General features: G+C 43.1%; 1 protein-coding gene across 1 annotated transcript in view; it reads left to right on the top strand.

Moving 5' to 3' along the window:
* The window catches only part of abca4b (ATP-binding cassette, sub-family A (ABC1), member 4b), a 47,155-nt gene that overhangs the window by 1,702 nt on the left and 28,561 nt on the right, over nucleotides 1-16,892 (top strand). The window contains exons 3-12 of the mRNA XM_030074019.1: nucleotides 377-470; nucleotides 638-779; nucleotides 1,731-1,870; nucleotides 3,380-3,507; nucleotides 3,637-3,834; nucleotides 8,093-8,182; nucleotides 11,137-11,374; nucleotides 11,579-11,718; nucleotides 14,520-14,636; nucleotides 15,182-15,379. Coding sequence (XP_029929879.1) covers nucleotides 377-470; nucleotides 638-779; nucleotides 1,731-1,870; nucleotides 3,380-3,507; nucleotides 3,637-3,834; nucleotides 8,093-8,182; nucleotides 11,137-11,374; nucleotides 11,579-11,718; nucleotides 14,520-14,636; nucleotides 15,182-15,379 — 1,485 coding nt within the window. The remainder of the gene's footprint in view (nucleotides 1-376; nucleotides 471-637; nucleotides 780-1,730; nucleotides 1,871-3,379; nucleotides 3,508-3,636; nucleotides 3,835-8,092; nucleotides 8,183-11,136; nucleotides 11,375-11,578; nucleotides 11,719-14,519; nucleotides 14,637-15,181; nucleotides 15,380-16,892) is intronic.

The following is a 16,892-nucleotide window of genomic DNA, read 5'->3' as shown; positions in this document are numbered from 1 at the left end:
CTGCATTACTCTACCAGCTAAAAGGTGCAACCACAATGAGACCCAGGTCACATTCTATGTGCAAATAATTCTCAATGTTTATTTTAACCTTTGAATGCCAGATGGGTCTGATTTGCCATTGAATTGTACAATGCCAGCAATCAGTTGAATCGAATGCTGCACTGATTGTCAATTTAAAGCACTTTTATATGATTGATAACATACCTGGTATACCTGATGTTATCTGTTGTATTAGACCCCGCCCATCTGGTGCTCTGAAAGGATTTGCATATACTAGTTTTCCTGAGTGAGCTTTTTGAAAAGATGAAACACTCTTGACATGTCGCACATGTCTTGGATCTTATACATGACTGCCACTTGACCTGTCTTTATCCAGATCCGCTTCCTGGTTGAAATCCTCTGGCCAGTGTTGTTATTCATCGGTCTGGTGTGGCTGAGGAAGGCCAACCCACTGTATAAACAACATGAGTGTAAGATATACTGCTATAAATACCAACCAACAAACTATCAAACTCATCCCTTTAGTATACTTGATTATGACGAGAGCAAAACTTGATGAAGCATGAATGTTCTCATGCCATGATTAGCATCACCGCTATCCTGGTTGTATCAGGCCGTGTGTTTTCTATTCCCTCAGGTCATTTTCCCAACAAGGCCATGCCCTCAGCAGGGATCCTGCCCTGGATTCAGGGCATCTTCTGCAATGCCAACAACCCGTGCTTCAGATATCAGACCAGAGGAGAGTCGCCAGGGGTCGTCTCCAACTATAACAACTCTATGTAAGCTTCATCATGACACTCTCACTCTCTTATATTGTTACATTGTCAGAAACTTTTTTTTTTTATTTCTGAGCCATGTGCCATAGTGAGACCATAAGCAAGCCCTGTTCTCATCTGAAAAGCTTTTTACATCGTCCCCATGAAATGAACTCCCATTGCTTCTATTTCCTGGAAAACATCTTAAAAGCTGACCTCCATGGTGACTGCCCAAGTCGGAGTAAATAAAACATTTCTAACAATTAATCCTTCACAAATTTTTGAACAAGCGCCCTCCACCCATCCCATCAAATAAAACAGTTTCTTTCCCCAGCTGGTGTGCTATTGGTTTACACTTTTGTGCCCTGCCTCAGCATTCTGTTGTAACAGGAAATACATAAGATCAAGGACGTGAGATAACCATTTTATAGGGTCTTTGGCATGCACTGCATATGTATGCATGTTTTTTTCATAAGTATAGATGCAACTTCAAGTGCAAACTCCAAAAACCTACCTGCTGCTTTGGATATTATAGCTGCGTAGTTTCCAATATCCATCCATGGAGCCGGCTGCTCTTTGAGTACAGCACTGCCGGGCACTGGAACCAGCAACCTTTTGACTTCACTTGACAGTTTTACTTTGACTTTACCTGACATTTAAGTGTTCAGCTGGCGCTTTTATCCAAAGTGTTTTGGTAAGAGTAAGCAGGTCGAGGTTCAATGTCTTGCTCAAAGACGCTTTTAATAGACACACTGACTTTTACAGGGATCGAACACAGGAACAGGTTCTCTAACCACTTATGACTCAGCCTTTACTGATATGCCATCCTGCACTGATAGAGTGATTTGTCTTGGATTAAGTGGTTCTTTGGCTTATCCAATCCCATTCTCATTCATTCTACATATCAGGCTACATAAATTCTAATTTATGTACTTAATTTAAAACTAATTTATTGTGGTTGGCTCTGTGTCCCAGATTGGCTCGGTTCTACGCTGATGCCCAGGAGCAGCTGTTCAACGACACAGAGGTCCAGCAGCTTGGCCGGCTTTGGCGAGAACTATCCTCCTTCTCAAACTTCATGGACACCTTACGCAACAACCCGTCCATGGTTTCAGGTACAGGGTGAAACTCAGAGTTACGAGCAGGGCGGTGGTACCATTTCTCCGTAAAACAACCGATACGCACTCTGTTTCAGGTTTCTTAGTTTGTATTTCCACATGATAAGAACAGGAAAAGACTGCTGGGATGAAAGAAACTCAGCTATCTGTCTAATGGACTCTCACCTTTATCTTAACCTGTACAAAAAAAAAAAAACAAAAAACAGATTTTCAAAACTTCATGTTTAGAGGAATACTCCAACTTTTTGAGCAAAATACCCTTTTTGCGACTTACCCAGGCGGACACAAGATGTTTGATACCAATTTCACCTCAGGTTTCTAATCCTGTGGGTAGCGTTTCCAGTTAGCTTAGCATAAAGACTTGAAGTCTATGCAACTCTGAAGCTGTTTTATTTGCACAGTTAATCATGTGGATTTGAAATACACACTTTTTAAATTTTTAGGAGAATCGTTTTGGGAGAAGTTAATTATTTGTGCCAGATCTTCCTGTACCTTCAGTGGTGCACAGATCACTGCACTAGATGGAAGGATACATGTGTTCAGCGGTTATAGTTCCACCATTTAATTTCTCCTAAAGCAGCTCGTTTTTTTTTTTTTTTTAATTCAAAGACGTGTATTTCAAACACACGATACACTGTGGAAATAAGACAGTTTTAGAGTTGCTGTATGGTTTGTTTATTTCACTATGTCTGAGCTAGGCTAATGAACCCCATAGACCTCAAGTCTTTATGCTAAGCTAACACAAAATGCTACCCACAGGAACAAAACCACTGGTCGCCAGTGCCGTTGTATAAGGGAGAAAGGTGATGACAATTCTAAGGGTCCATGGCCCATTAGGGCCCACACACAGTAAAAAAAAAGTGGCAATGAATGGGGTAGAGGGGCCCACACTGATATTCTTTCAGGGGGCCCAGAATTCCTAGCAACTGCCCTGCTGGTCGCACAGATGTGAAAATGGTATCCAACATGTTGTTGTCTCAGTCTGGATAAGTTGGAAAAAGGGTATTTTGACCAAAATGGAGGAAGTCAGGAAGTCTTGAGTTCACTGTTCACAATTGTCTGGAAAAGTGAAAATATATTCTTGGACTCTGTTGTAGCGTCACCTTCTTTTTCCATGCTTAATCTTTATTGTTTGTGTCTCAGTGTCTCACCTTTTGTACTATCCATCAATGCAGTTCTTCGCATTCATAATAATGTTTGGGGTTTTTTGAGTTAGTGGATGTGAACCACAAAATGTTGGCTATCCCCTATCCAGATTATGAAAAACATATGACAGCTGTAATATACTGAGATTACTGAGGCATATAAAGCGCCATGTCCCCCTTACTCTTATCATGTTTAAGTTTCTTAAACGTAAACATTCTTGTATACACAGTTATTCATGAATAACATCTCTATCCATCAGTCTGACTATCAGTCATTTCCTCTGCGCTGTCTGGTCCTGGTCAGCCTTTCTCTGAAGTGATTCTAACCTCACACTATCTCTGCTCCTGACTTCCTGTCCAGGTCGTGGCCTGAGGATACATGACATTTTGAAAGATGACGAGGTTCTCACAGCCTTCCTGTTACGGGACGCAGGCCTCTCCGACTCTGTGGTCCACCAGCTGGTCCACGCGCAAATACGGCTGGAACAGGTACAGCTTGGAGAGATGAGCGAGGGAAGCAAAACAACCCTCTGGTGAACCGGTTTAAGGAGGTAATTTGTCTTCCCTGACTCAACGGTCAAAACTGCATTACTCCTTTTCCTTCCTGTCTCATCTTAGTTTGCCTACGGGATCCCAGACCTGCAGCTGAAGGACATAGCCTGCAGCCAGGCTCTCCTGGAGCGCTTCATCATCTTCCCCAGTCGCAGGGGCCTGTTCAGTGTGCGCAACGCCATGTGTGCCCTCAGCCAGCAAAGACTGCAGAGGATAGAAGACGTTCTCTATGCTAATCTGGACTTCTTCAAAATCTTCAAACTGGTTAGTGGCGTGTTTAAAGGAGCTGCACGTAGCATTTTTAAACACCACTAAGTCATTGTCATTTGTTGTGATATTTTGGTATCTTGGTTATCTCACACACCACAGTACCCCTGAGCCTGTTGCTTCCCCTCCGTGACATCGCTCCTTCTTTGCTTGTTTGGTGAACTTTTCTCTTTCACTGTCATGATGAGGTTACATTTTTTTTTTGAAAGATGTAATTTTCCCATCTATCCCTTACTCCTCAGTGCCCTCTTCCTGTTTTCTGGTGGCAAATGTCACCCAGTGGCACACAATGTGGTTGGTAGAGCCTGCCCGTCTCCTTGGCAGTGGTATTGCTCGTTTACCATAATTACACTAGTGTGTCAAAATCAATTTGGCATCCCCTGTATCTGACAATCTGCTTCCTGTTTACACCGACATGTGCACGCCCAGTGTACGTGAATGGCCATGTGATGGGCATTTTGCGGTGTGTTAGTTAGTAGCCTTTGAAAAAATAGTTGTAGGTGTCATATTGCTGTGCCAAATCTCTGAATGAGAGAATAAAAAAATGCTACTGTCTTTTCTGATTGGCTGGCAGGTGTGTGTCCAGCTGTAGTTTAATCACAGTTCCTAATTCATCTGCCACTTGTAACCATAGCAACATTAAAAAGCACGAACAGCTCAGTTACCGACTTGATAAACCAACGACTTGGTAGGAAACCATTTGAATTTTTTATTTTATTTTTTTATTATGTCCTCCTCTATCCTTTATATTGTTGGCAAATGACCATGGTGTAAGTGAGATAATCAATCAGTCTCTGAATTTTGAATTTTGAGGTATTTGAATGGGAAATCAGAGCTGGTGATCCGGAAAACCCAGAATACAAATCCAGCTTGAGCCAGTTTCTCATTCAAACATTTACATTTTGAAATTCAGCAGTCAGTGTAAGATAAAGTATGACCGCCGCTTCCTTATGTGAACTCATTCATATTTTAATCAGAACTATGTTTTTTTGAGAATGGTTTTGTGAATGCAGTACACATGAGTGGGGAGGCAAAGAACGGAAGTTGTTTGAACCTGAGAGTTAGAATATAGACTAATACTGAGCTCAAGAACACACAGCTATATCCAGGTTTAATGTGTTACTACACTTCCATGTTGCGTGAAGGCTCTGCTGTGACCTCATCTGAAAGGAGAGGGAGCAAAAGTTACCAACATGTATGCACATTTATACCTGGGAGTGATGAAATACAGCTGTTGTTGGCCACTGAAACTTGAAACGCACTTTGACCGGACTCGCAGATGGAGGGGAAGGCACATCCTTTTCACCTTTCCACTACAGATAAATGACCAGTTTTTCCCAACTGGTCTGGAAACTCCCAGCCAGGCCTCCTTATAACAGCAAAGTAAAACAGCTACATTAAATAAATAAACTGTGTTAGCCATGCAGGCTGATGCTGTGACAGTGTTTATGCTGGTTAATGGTAATAGCTCTGACATTCTGGATGTGTGTGTAAATGTATGACAAGGTACTTCCTTCTGTACCCTAATGGCTGGTTGATCTGCTGAAAATTAGAAGTGGGCTGGCAAAAACTTCTTGTTTTTCAGGGGGTTTTCTGTTGCCTAAATGCTGTGTGTCATTGCGCTCTTGTGCTCAGCATACTGTAGGGCCCCTGCTGTGAACTGTGGCACCTAGCAGAGCTTACAGTCACCTACAAAGAGACTTCGGGTAAAGCATGTGATCCCTAGTGGCTGATCCTGGCCTGCAGGTGACTCTGTGAGACCTGGTCACCAGTCCTTAGCCTTATCTTGGGCTCGAAATATACTACAGATGCTGTTTTTACCCCACACATACATTGTATGTTGTGCTATGTGTTTTTCCACTGAATGGCCTCTCCTCTCACTCCTCATTTTAAGTCAAGAAGAATGGATTTATGAGGTGGACCCCACCCAATCTAATCACCTTTTCCTGCTTCTTAGATCCCTGCTTCACTTTATCTTCTTTCCATTTCAAGAAAAAAAATACATGTAGTCTTTTAACAGTGGGTTTAGGACAATGTCCCTCACATAGAATAAAAGTATATGATTAAAACACCAAAAGAAAACATTTTATAATGTTTGGAATATTTCCCTCTCTAAACCTCCAACCCCCCTGCTCTAATTGTTGGGGTTCAGCTAGAGCAAATCAGGTGACTGGCTCAGAAGGTTGGCATGGTATTATCCCTCTTGGCCTATTTCACTAATGGGCTTAGCTAGGCCCCGCCCACAGCCTGTGAGGTAGTTCCTAAGACGCGAGGCCGTGTCTAGTATAAATATATTACCCGACACGTGCCAGTCTGCACAGCTGCCAGCGCACCTGGTTGCCTGGTTGGGAGAAAACCCGACTGTTGCACCCGAACGGGGCCGGAAGCAGGCACAACAGGGTTTCACTCGGCAAAAAGACCGTTTTTAATTCATGAATCAGGGCAAAATCCAGCTCAACTCATAGCAAAAAGAGTTCAGTTTGTGATCAAATTTATAGTGTCAGATGTGTAGATTTTAGACTTTTGTTGGACTGTCACACTGAGATACTTTACATACAGAATATACATAGAAATCTAGTAATGAGTGCCATATTTGATCCCTGCCAGGAAAGGTTTTAAAGAACACAAAATCAGCTCCTTGACCGACTCATCCAGCACATTGCACTTCTCTGGTTTGCATTACTGCTACACCTCCCAGCAGCATCTTTGCATATTTACATCAAACCTCATAAGCCCATTCATCTTAACGCCCGTTAGCACAACAAGTGTCGCACAGCCCAAGTACTAAGTCGGTGAACTCTGCCCTGTTGAAACTTCTCATCACATTCCCGACTCCCCTACTCCCCGTCCACCTCTCAGCGCCCTCCCCTCCCATTCCCTCGCTTTCTCTCTTTCTCTCTCACATCCTCGCTCCTTCCTTCGTTCATTGAAATGCAGGCATGAGGAATGCGAGAGGAAGGATATCTCATGTACGTGTTTGTCTTGGCATTCGGTGTTTCCGCAGCCCTCAGCACTCTGCCCCAACTGGGCCCTTTCTAACACCTACTGTTAATGGCTTCTGCCTCAAGGAGCAAAGATGAAAGTGTCAGAGGGAAGTTTAGTGAACAGTGTTGGCGTGTTTCTGGATCAAATGTGATGTTTTTTTTTTTTTTTTTTTTTTTTTTTTTTACAGTCGATATGTCGCAAGCTGCTCAGTTGCTCCGTAAATGGATGAAACAGATGGAAACAAACTGTGTGAAATTTCGGAAAGTGTAGGAGGGCTCATGGCGTATTACATGGTATTGGCTCTACTTGGTTTTGGTACCAGTTACTTTTCTAGATTCCTTTTTGCACTGCAGATAGTGCCCCCTAACCGTGGTGCCCTGCTGGTCGCATGTGTTGACTAGTTTTTCCTGCCTTCTTTTTTTGAAGTTTTTTTTTTTTTTTTTTTTTTTTTTTTGGCATTTCTGCTTTATTTGTGACATTAGAGGGAGGCAGGAAAGGCAGGGGAGAGAGAGAGAGAGAGGGAATGACCGGGCCGGATTCAAACGTGGGCCACTGCAGTAAGACCACAGCCTTGATTCATGATATATGCTTTACAAAGTGAACTACTGGAGCATCCCACAGGTGTTTTATTTAAAAAAGAAATACTAAGACCAACACAAAATGGCTGCTACATTTGAACAAAATTAGCATAACTATAACTTTCACTGAAAAAAATGTTTTTTTTACATGGATAGATTATCAACTATGACACAAGTTTGTGACGACCGGCAGGGCTTCTCTGTACGATTTCTCTCTAACCGGTCAGTGATCTGCAGTGTTTTTCATCACAATTTAGTATCAGCTCAGCTTACCTGGAACCTCGACAAAGGTCGTTCTGAAAATAGTAACTGGTACCCGCTCCAACCTCTGTAAAAGTGGAGAAAGTGAGTAAGAAATACACTCCCTGTTTTAATCTCCAGTCTTTTCTGGGAAATGAGCAGTTCCCAGCAGTATTATGCAGCTGTTGGACTGTCCACCGTTAAGATCTGAATGTAAGTTGCTGTGAAGGAGCATGCACAGTCAGCAAATGTTCCCCAGATCAATAAAGGTTAAAAGGTAAAAGAAAAAAAGAACAAATTGTTTGATCTCTCCTCCTTTCAGGTGGATCATCTCCTTTATCGCTTCTTAAAACATTTAGCAAGGAAGCAGCTTTGTTGAAAGCATCCTATGAACACATTTCACTTCTCTGTCTCCACAAGTGCAACGTATCTGGTTTCTTTGCTTCCCCCAGATGCCTCAGGTGTTGGACAGAAGCTCTGAGGGAATCGACCTGCACTTCTGGGGTCAAGTTCTTACCACAGTGTCGGAGAAGATCCGAGAGGTAAGTGCTCCAAAGTCCAATCAATTCCCCTCCACTCGAGCCTGCTCTTCTCTTCTTCTCAGTCCCCTAGGATCAGAGGCCTCAGTATTTTTAGCCTCCAGGAAACTCGCCTCTTCCGCAGGTTCTGTTTGAGAAAAGCTCACAGAGGAGACCGAGTGATGGGTTCAACCCATGTATGTGTGAGCTGCACACGCATGTGCATGTCTGTGAGCGTGCGTATGTGTGTATGTCTAAGTAAGTAATTGCATATGCATATGTACCTGTGTGTGAGTGCAGTAAATGTGTACATGTGTATATGTGCATGAGTGCGTGTTAGTGAGAGTGTACTGTTCAAGTTCATGTCTGTGTGCACTTACATGTATGCATAAAAGTGTGCACACACACAGGTATGCATGCATGTGTTTATGTGTTGGTATAGGCAGGTATAAGTGTGCATATGGCCCCCTCAGTCTGTTTACTGAATATGTATTAATTTTTATTTCAGTGGCTTGAATAGAACACCATAGAAATAGAATATGTTTGCTGTATTGGGTACTGCCATACTCATATACACAGACACTCACTCATAAACACACACACACACACACACACACACACACACACACACTGACACACAAAGGCAGAGACAGAAGGCAAGACAGAGCTGGTGTGTTTCGGCACGTTTACTGTATCTCCCATGGGGGAGCATATCCCATCATCACCTTGGCCAGAGGTCAGAGAAAGAGAGAGAGAGAGAGAGAGAGAGAGAGAGAGAGAGAGAGAGACATTCCTTGGAGGTGACATATCCTGTAGGTGGGACCTCCGTATCACCGTGGTGACAGAAAGGCGAGCCAACTGCTCTCATTACCCACCTCTACTTCCTTTAATTTAGTGTGTGTGAGCATGTGTGTGTAACATGCGGGAGAAAAAGAAAAAAGGGAGGAAAAAGGGGAGTGAAAGAGAGAGAGAAATTGAGGGTGTGAGTGTGTACGTGGTCATTTGTAGGTGTGTGTGAGAATGTATACACATAAATGTCTGTTTGCTTGGAGGGGCGACATAGTCAGGCAGTGAGTCATTTTCATTGCAGACCACGTCTCTTAGTAAAGCGGTTTCAATATCGACGTTCCATTACAGCCTAGATTTGTGACTATAGTGGGGTTAGAAAACTGTGACATTCAGTTGTGGACTTTGACAACATGATACGTTGATTTACGGTTTAACTTGCTTCAATTTAAGATTTGAGACTCATGTAGCATTGAATGCGAGTGCAAGATGTAAGCACAATTTTTTTTTTTTTTTATTAATATAATGGCTCAAATTTAACAAAAGTCATCTCATTGGCAACCTACTCCCCTTTTCTTTAAAAAGGAAATGATACATAGAGTGCAAAAATGCACTTGGAGGAGGCTATTTTGGTTCTATCAATGGGAGGATATTTAGTCCACCCTCAGACTATCCTTGTCATTTGAGGAGAGGCGTTCTTCAACATGTTTGCTTATCTTTCAAGCTATTGTTTTCTAGTGAGAGTTTATGTTATGAAATTCGCACGGTATGAGAGAATATGGGGAACATAAACAACAATACCTTGTGTATAATTATCAGAAAAAGGTCAGAAATAAGTTAAAACAAATCACCTATCACAGGCCCACTGGTCGACTTACAATTAAGTGATCAGAATGCAGACACCGCAATCATCGAAGTGCCCCTGGCAGCTTGTCTAACGCGCCATGGGGAAATGTGATATTTATAGTGTATCCTGCAGATTCATAAATTTTAAAAATGAAACATTGTTAATAGAAAATAGCTCCAGGTGTTTTGGTGGCTGAGTGCTTTGCATGCGTTCCCTCACAGACAGAGGTTTTCTGGGTTCAAGTCCCACCACTGACCACAGGTGGGGAGGTTAAATGATTATAGCTGATACAGGTTTATTTTTGGAACTATTTCTGATGAGCAACTGGGTATTCATCTGCTACATAGTGATTTTAGATGTATGCAGCCTCCCACTGCTAACCCTGTTCACTTCCTATGGACCAGGAGAAGTGCTGCCTGGCACTTCAAATGATTATTTTTACATTATATTTTGTGTACATTCAGCATCTATTAAACAAAACTGACAGACAGCTGCATGTAATTTTAAATTACATCACATTGAGATTTAAGAGCCGCTACAAACACTCATTTTTTCACTTTTGAGATAATGTTAGTCCCCTCAGCATAGTACGTGCTAAAGGACATGTAAAGATTTTGGTGTCTACGTTGTCATCACTTAAAGGAGCAGTTCACCCCAAAGTGATTTTTTTCCACTATCTACTCAGTTGAACTACAGGTGAAGTGTGTTTGTCTATACATCATAGCCTGCAGGGAGGTAGCAAGCACAAATCTGAAGCAGCCTTCTCCAAATCAGCTTAAGTCAACCAATGCCGCATTTTAGAGTTCCAAAAGGGGCAAAAATGACAACAAGGTTTCTCCACAGAGCTCATTTTCTTGTAACACGCAAACTCATGACAAACTCTCCTGCATCTCCATGTTTCCACAGGTGTGATGTGGGCTAACAGCTCACAAACACTGCCTGATTGCTTGTAAGCACAGGAACATATAGCATAGGAGCAGTAGTTCTTTGACCAGCTTCACATCATGAAAGATGTTGCAAGTTCTCTTTGTGCAGAATGTGGACTCAAGTGGCTTGAGTGTGCATACATGAAGCCTTTTGCTATCAAAGGCTATAGTGAAGAGTTGCACTCTCTCAGACGCTTGGGTCATGCTTCACAAGCTGTGTGGAGTGAGTTTGTTGCTAAACAGCAGTACCTGTTGACTTAAGTCATTGTGCTGGCTAACCCCCTGTGTGTTGTACAGATAGAGACACCGTTTTTCATTTTTGGGTAAACTGTTTTAGGTCAACTTAACAGGTAATTTGAGTCCTGGGCCAGCCTCTTAAGAACTTGGTGTATCCCTAACACTCTGTATCTGTTGTGCAGCTGATGTTGTGGGACAGCAGTCAGGACCTTCTTAAAGCAGTCAGCACCCTCTTCCAAGATGGGGGTCCCTCGTCCTTCACTCAGCTGATGTCCACTGTGTCGAGCCTCATGTGTGGCTACCCGGAGGGCGGCGGCTCCAGGGTCCTTTCCTTCAACTGGTATGAGGACAACAACTACAAGGTGTTTCTGGGCGTCAACGGCACCAAGAGCCGTGACTATGTCTACGACCACACTGCCAGTGAGTGAGGAAATGTTGATGTTTCAGCTGGATCAAATATTACATCTGAATATGGTGTATAGTACAATCTGAGCATCATCTAAACTGTCCTGATGTGGATATAGAAATACTCCATGGGTATCATTCAGTATGACGCTCCTTTATTTGTTCGGTATGTGTTTTAATCGCTTTTGTTCTTCCTCTTGTTCCTCCTCCTCCCCACAGCTCCCTTCTGCAATGCCGTGATGCAGAACCTGGAATCCAACCCTGTCACGAAAATTGTGTGGAATTCAGTCAAACCCCTGCTGATGGGAAAGATCCTGTACACCCCCGACTCCCCTGCCGTCCGCAAGATATTAAAGAGTGTAAGAGAGACCACCTCCAGCCCGACCCCTCACCTCTGCAGCTCAGTCTTTCTGTTTGTTACTCCCTCTCTCTCCCTTTTTCTCTCCTTCTTTCCTCTCTTTCTCTCTCTGTATCTGTTTCCCTCTAGCTCCTTCTCCGTCCAAACCCCCCACCCTTCTCAGGAATGAGCTGGCTACCAAACTGATGGGAAGGGAGGGAGGGTGGAGGGATTTGGGGGGGGGGTATCTGTTGCAGTGGGAGGGGAGGGAAGAGGAGTGGAGAATTGGAGGCTGAATTGAACGTGTGGGCGCAGCACCAAAAGGAAAAGCACTTTTTCAGCCTGCCACTTCTTATTCATTGCACCGGACACAAAACAGATCTGAATCCCAGGGGAGGGATTGAGAATTGAATTTAGTCAACCTGCTCAGGAACAGAAAACGACCCCATGTGTTTGTTCCCTTGTTGATTACCTGTGTGTTTTCAAGAGAAGGCAGCTGAGAGTTTAGGGGCCTGTACCATAAAGCTGGATTTTGGTAACTTCAGGGTTAACCCTGGGTTTTCTGTACCACAACGGTGGTTTACTTTTTGACGGGGTACGTTGCCGTGGTAACATACGCTGAACACCTAACCTGCTCCGGAGCAGGTTAAGTTCAAGATAAGAGCTCAGAAGGTATAAAAGCCCCACCTACTGACCAATCAGCTCTCTTGGAAAATGGCCATTTGATGAGACAGTGTGCAGAAGTAAAGCCTTGTACATGTTGTAGGCTGTATAGCCTACAACATGTACATATACATATGGTACATGGATAAGATATAGTAAGCGTACTGACCACTTTGAAGTATGTTTTATACTTATTTTTTATTTGCCCCCACGTTCTTTTTGCTCCACTGGGGTTGCATCTGAAATAATAAGGCTAAAACCACATGCCGTAACGACAAATTCCATAAACACATAAGTTTATGGAACACACAAATGTTACTATAGTCAAATCTAACCCTAAGTAATATTATAATCCCACTAATTTACGCATTGACACAGTCGGCGATTTTTTTTGCCAGCATTCCTCGCGGCTCTTGGCAGCTGCAACTGTGTTGCTTTTTGCCTGGATGATGGATTTATATTCCTCGTATTTATTTCAGATTATTGTCTGCTCTACCGTTGTAAAGTATGCGGCTCGGGTGGATTTTTCCATGTCTGCGATTGGTCATATGCAGCAAACCCCGCCCTTTTTATGTGAGCGCGCACAGATCTAGATTGGAAAAGCCTGGTTCAGTTAGTGAGTTGATAACCGGCTTCATGGTACCGAAATCAGGAGCGCGGATGTTTGGTTAAGTGAAGCCAGATAACTAAGAGAAACCCCGGGTATGTTAATCCAGCTTTATGGTACAGGCCCTAGATAAATTAAATGTTGGGTTTCATGGCTGTCATTACTGTTGATTGCTTGACACGTGATAATCTCACGTAATCACCAGAACACTTGATACGTCTCTTCCAAAAGCCAGACACAGTTTGCTAAAATATTACATACTGTCAAAGAAGGCACAGGGAGCAACAGTATCTGGTATTTACTGCAGGATAAACAACTGATAAGGGTGGCTATACATATTATTTGACATATACACCTCCAAAAATGGTTTAAAAATCTTATTTTTTTAAATAAGGGGGTCTGTCACGGATCAGGACGGACTCCAATGCAGAATTACCCGACAAAGAACAGAAGCGGAATTAAAGCAACAACTTCACTGTGAGGTTCAGGCAAATCCAAAAACAGTTTGCGTCCAATTTCAAAGCCAGTAATGAGTTCAACCAGGCAGAGGCACAACAACATGAGGCGGAAGAACAGAGGCACAAACCAGGCACGAGTCAAAACCAGACAGGCAGGATTCGCACACTGGCAGAGCTCCAACGACAACCTGGCAAACGACAGCCAAACTGACGAGTGTAAATACTGCAGAGTCTAATGAGCTGACAAGCAACAGGTGAGGAGCAGAGCTGGCGGGCTAACAAGTGATTGGCTAACGAGCGGCGAGGGGGGTGGGCAGGTGGGTGTTGCAGGTGGAAACGGATGACAGGCGCTGACTGGAGACAAAGATGCTCCCTGCGTTCCAATACTCATACTACCATACTATTTATTAGGGGAAAAAAAGAATTAGCATGCATATTTGATACTAAACTACATACTTTGTAAGGGCAGCTGCAGTACATACTAAAAGTAAAAAGTATAAGTATGCAATTTGGAACGCAGGGATGCTCTGTGCAAAAGATGATGCATTACAAGCTGCACCAATGATATGGAGTGATTTACACTTCCTGACTCCTAAGTGGGCGTGGTCTCCGCTCCTCCCCCCCACCTCGTTTGGAACTCCTTCCAGAGACGGTCAATAATGTCTGATATTAAAACCAGTCCTGTAGCAGTATCATATCAATAATAATACTCTCTTATTTCCCCTCCTAAATAGTTAAATAAAAACGATACTAGTGTTATTAAGCAAGTTCTATTTCAGTTTCAACTATTAATTCACAGTTTCACATATAAACGTCCCTTTAAATTTCTATTTCTGCTTGTCTCTCTTTACTGTCACTATCGAATAAAGCAGAAATGCCAAATTTTCATGCATTATCATACTGACATAGTTCTGCGAATGGCTTGAAAACATGATAGTTTGGGTCTCATTTTCTTCACTGGATGCCTCTTTGGGAAAAAAAACTATGCTTCTAGTTTGCTGATGTGTTACTATGGAAATATCTGTGAACTTTGCAACTTGGTGTGGATTGACTTATGTGTGTATATATGTGTGTGTGTGTGTGTTTGTGGCTCAGGCCAACACAACATTTGAGGAGCTGGAGAGACTGAAGAACATGGCTAAGGCCTGGGAGGAGGTGGGACCGCAGCTGTGGAACTTTTTTCACCACAGCGTCCAGATGAACATGATCAGGGTACGCCGCACGTCCACTGCTGTCTTCGCTCTTTGTGGGCCTCATATGTGCATCATTCATGATTACGTGTGCACCGGCAAACACCTCATTTTCATTCAGCTGTGAAATAACCCAAGAAAGAAAAGTGATGATGCTGAATGCAAAAATGCAAATGTGTCACCGTTCTCTGATGAAATATGTTAATTTTCATTATACATTGACCATTTCAATTTTTGTCATTTAGTTTACATTCTTAGCAGAGTAAGTTAAAATGTCTCTATCACCATTATTACAAGCAAACAGTAGCAAGGAATTTAAGAAAGGAGAGGAGTGCCAGCAGCTAAGGAGAGAGGTGCAGGGTTTTTTGAGATAATTTGGGGTGCTTAGTTTGCACTAAACTTTGATCACTACAGAAAATGTTTATTAACTTTATCTTCCACAAAAAAAGAAATGCAAGATTTTACCAATTTGATGGTCATCATAATAGGACGTCATGTATGTTTCCAGTGATTTACTTTTGCTATACACAGTACAGTATCTATATGTGCAAATATGTCTGTCTCCAGGACACCATAAGAAACCCCACAGTGTTTGACTTCATGAACAACAGTCTGGCAGAGTCGGAGTTGTCCATCCAAGAGATCCTCAACTTCCTGCACAACGGTCCGGACGAGGACAGGGAGGAGGGCATGCCCAACTTTGACTGGAGAAACATCTTCAACATCACTGACCAGCTCATACGCATGGTCAACAAGTACGGAGAGGTAAGAAATACAAGTTAGTATGGTAATCCACACCTCACTCTACAATGCTCTACAATGGGCGTTTTCAAATGCCCCATGCCATAGGCAGTTAGGTAATAAATTGCATTTTACAAATCTATTTGGTGATTGAAATAATCTACTTATTGGTTATGCTTAAAAATGCACAGGATTCAGTTCAGATATTTTCAGTTCTTAGCTGAGGTGCCAACAACTCCTGCCATCTTCAACCACACAGAGTTTCTGCTAGCTTTTTGTCTTTGAGGGGAGAGATGGGTCATATAGTTTGGGCTGTCCTGAAGCAGTAATAGTAGGTCCCCACTGGATCCTCATCCTTCAGTAGGTGAGAAGGCTGTTATCATCTGTTCCCATAGTCATCTATCTATCTATCAGTCTGTTTTAACCAGTCAAATGGGATGTATTATATAGACTAACAAATTCAGTCATGCAAAGTGTTGGATGGAGTGGTGGATGGGTTAATCACATGTAACTTAACTCCAGAGACCTGAGATTGACTTCCGCATCAAGAGTCATGTTAGCTAGTGATGTTTGCTAATGATTTTAGCAAATGTTACATTAAATTTCTTAACCTTAGCCATATCCTTTTCCTAACCTTAACTAAGTAACTAACACAATTAAGCTGACAAAAGCCAATGAAAGTGGCTAAAGCTGATGTCTGAGTGGTTAAACTGTAGAAATTGAACTGAAAATGAATTGAAAATTCAGTTTCTATGGGTTAAGAGCAATTGACCATAGGAATAAATGATAGCAGCCTTCTGAGCAACTAGAAGGTGCAGCAGGGCCCTACTAACCCATACTCTGTCGGGGTGATTACGACTGAGAATGTCCATTTAATGGTGTGATAACAGTCGAAGCAGGTGCAACAGACGCCTTAAAAACAGCACACTTGATGGGGCCATACCGTCAGTGTGGTCATGATAGAAAAGCTGCATAGGCTTCACTCTGGTTTCTCTTCTTTGCCCCAGTTGTCACCTATTTACCAAATATTGCACATTCCCATGACTAGGTGTTCAGCCTCTTTGTAGGACGGGCCTTCAGTTCTCCAGACAGGAGCATCAGTCTTCCAGGTCTGCTCCCAGGGGCCTGCAGCCAGGCCCCTTTGAAACAGAGCAGGCCACTTAGCACGGCTATAGAGCCGCTCTCCCGTCCAGCATGCTGAAAGGCAGGGAGAACAAGCCCGCTGTCATCCCCCTACCAGGCTGCCTTTGTGGAGCCGGTGACAAAGTAGCGAGTGGGTGGGAGTGAGCCACCCCCCTATGAGCTCCATGTTGTTTTAGTGTATGGCCCCGCATTGAAATGGACCCCTGCCCCCGCTGAATAAAAGGGGGCAAATCGCTCTATCCATCCTTCACTCCTTCTCTCTTCCCTCCTCCTTGTGTTCTGTCTATCCGACCTATAGGGGTGCACTGTAATCGATTTTAAGGGGGAGGGGGGGCCAGGGTTGTGGTTTTGGAGAGAGCCCTATCAGTGCAGGCATCTCAATCTGGCCTTTGTC

The sequence above is a fragment of the Myripristis murdjan genome, chromosome 17, assembly GCF_902150065.1.
Source record: "Myripristis murdjan chromosome 17, fMyrMur1.1, whole genome shotgun sequence".
Lineage (NCBI taxonomy): Eukaryota > Metazoa > Chordata > Actinopteri > Holocentriformes > Holocentridae > Myripristis > Myripristis murdjan.
Note: the sequence above shows the minus strand (reverse complement) of the source record. Positions and strands in the feature narration are given on the sequence as shown.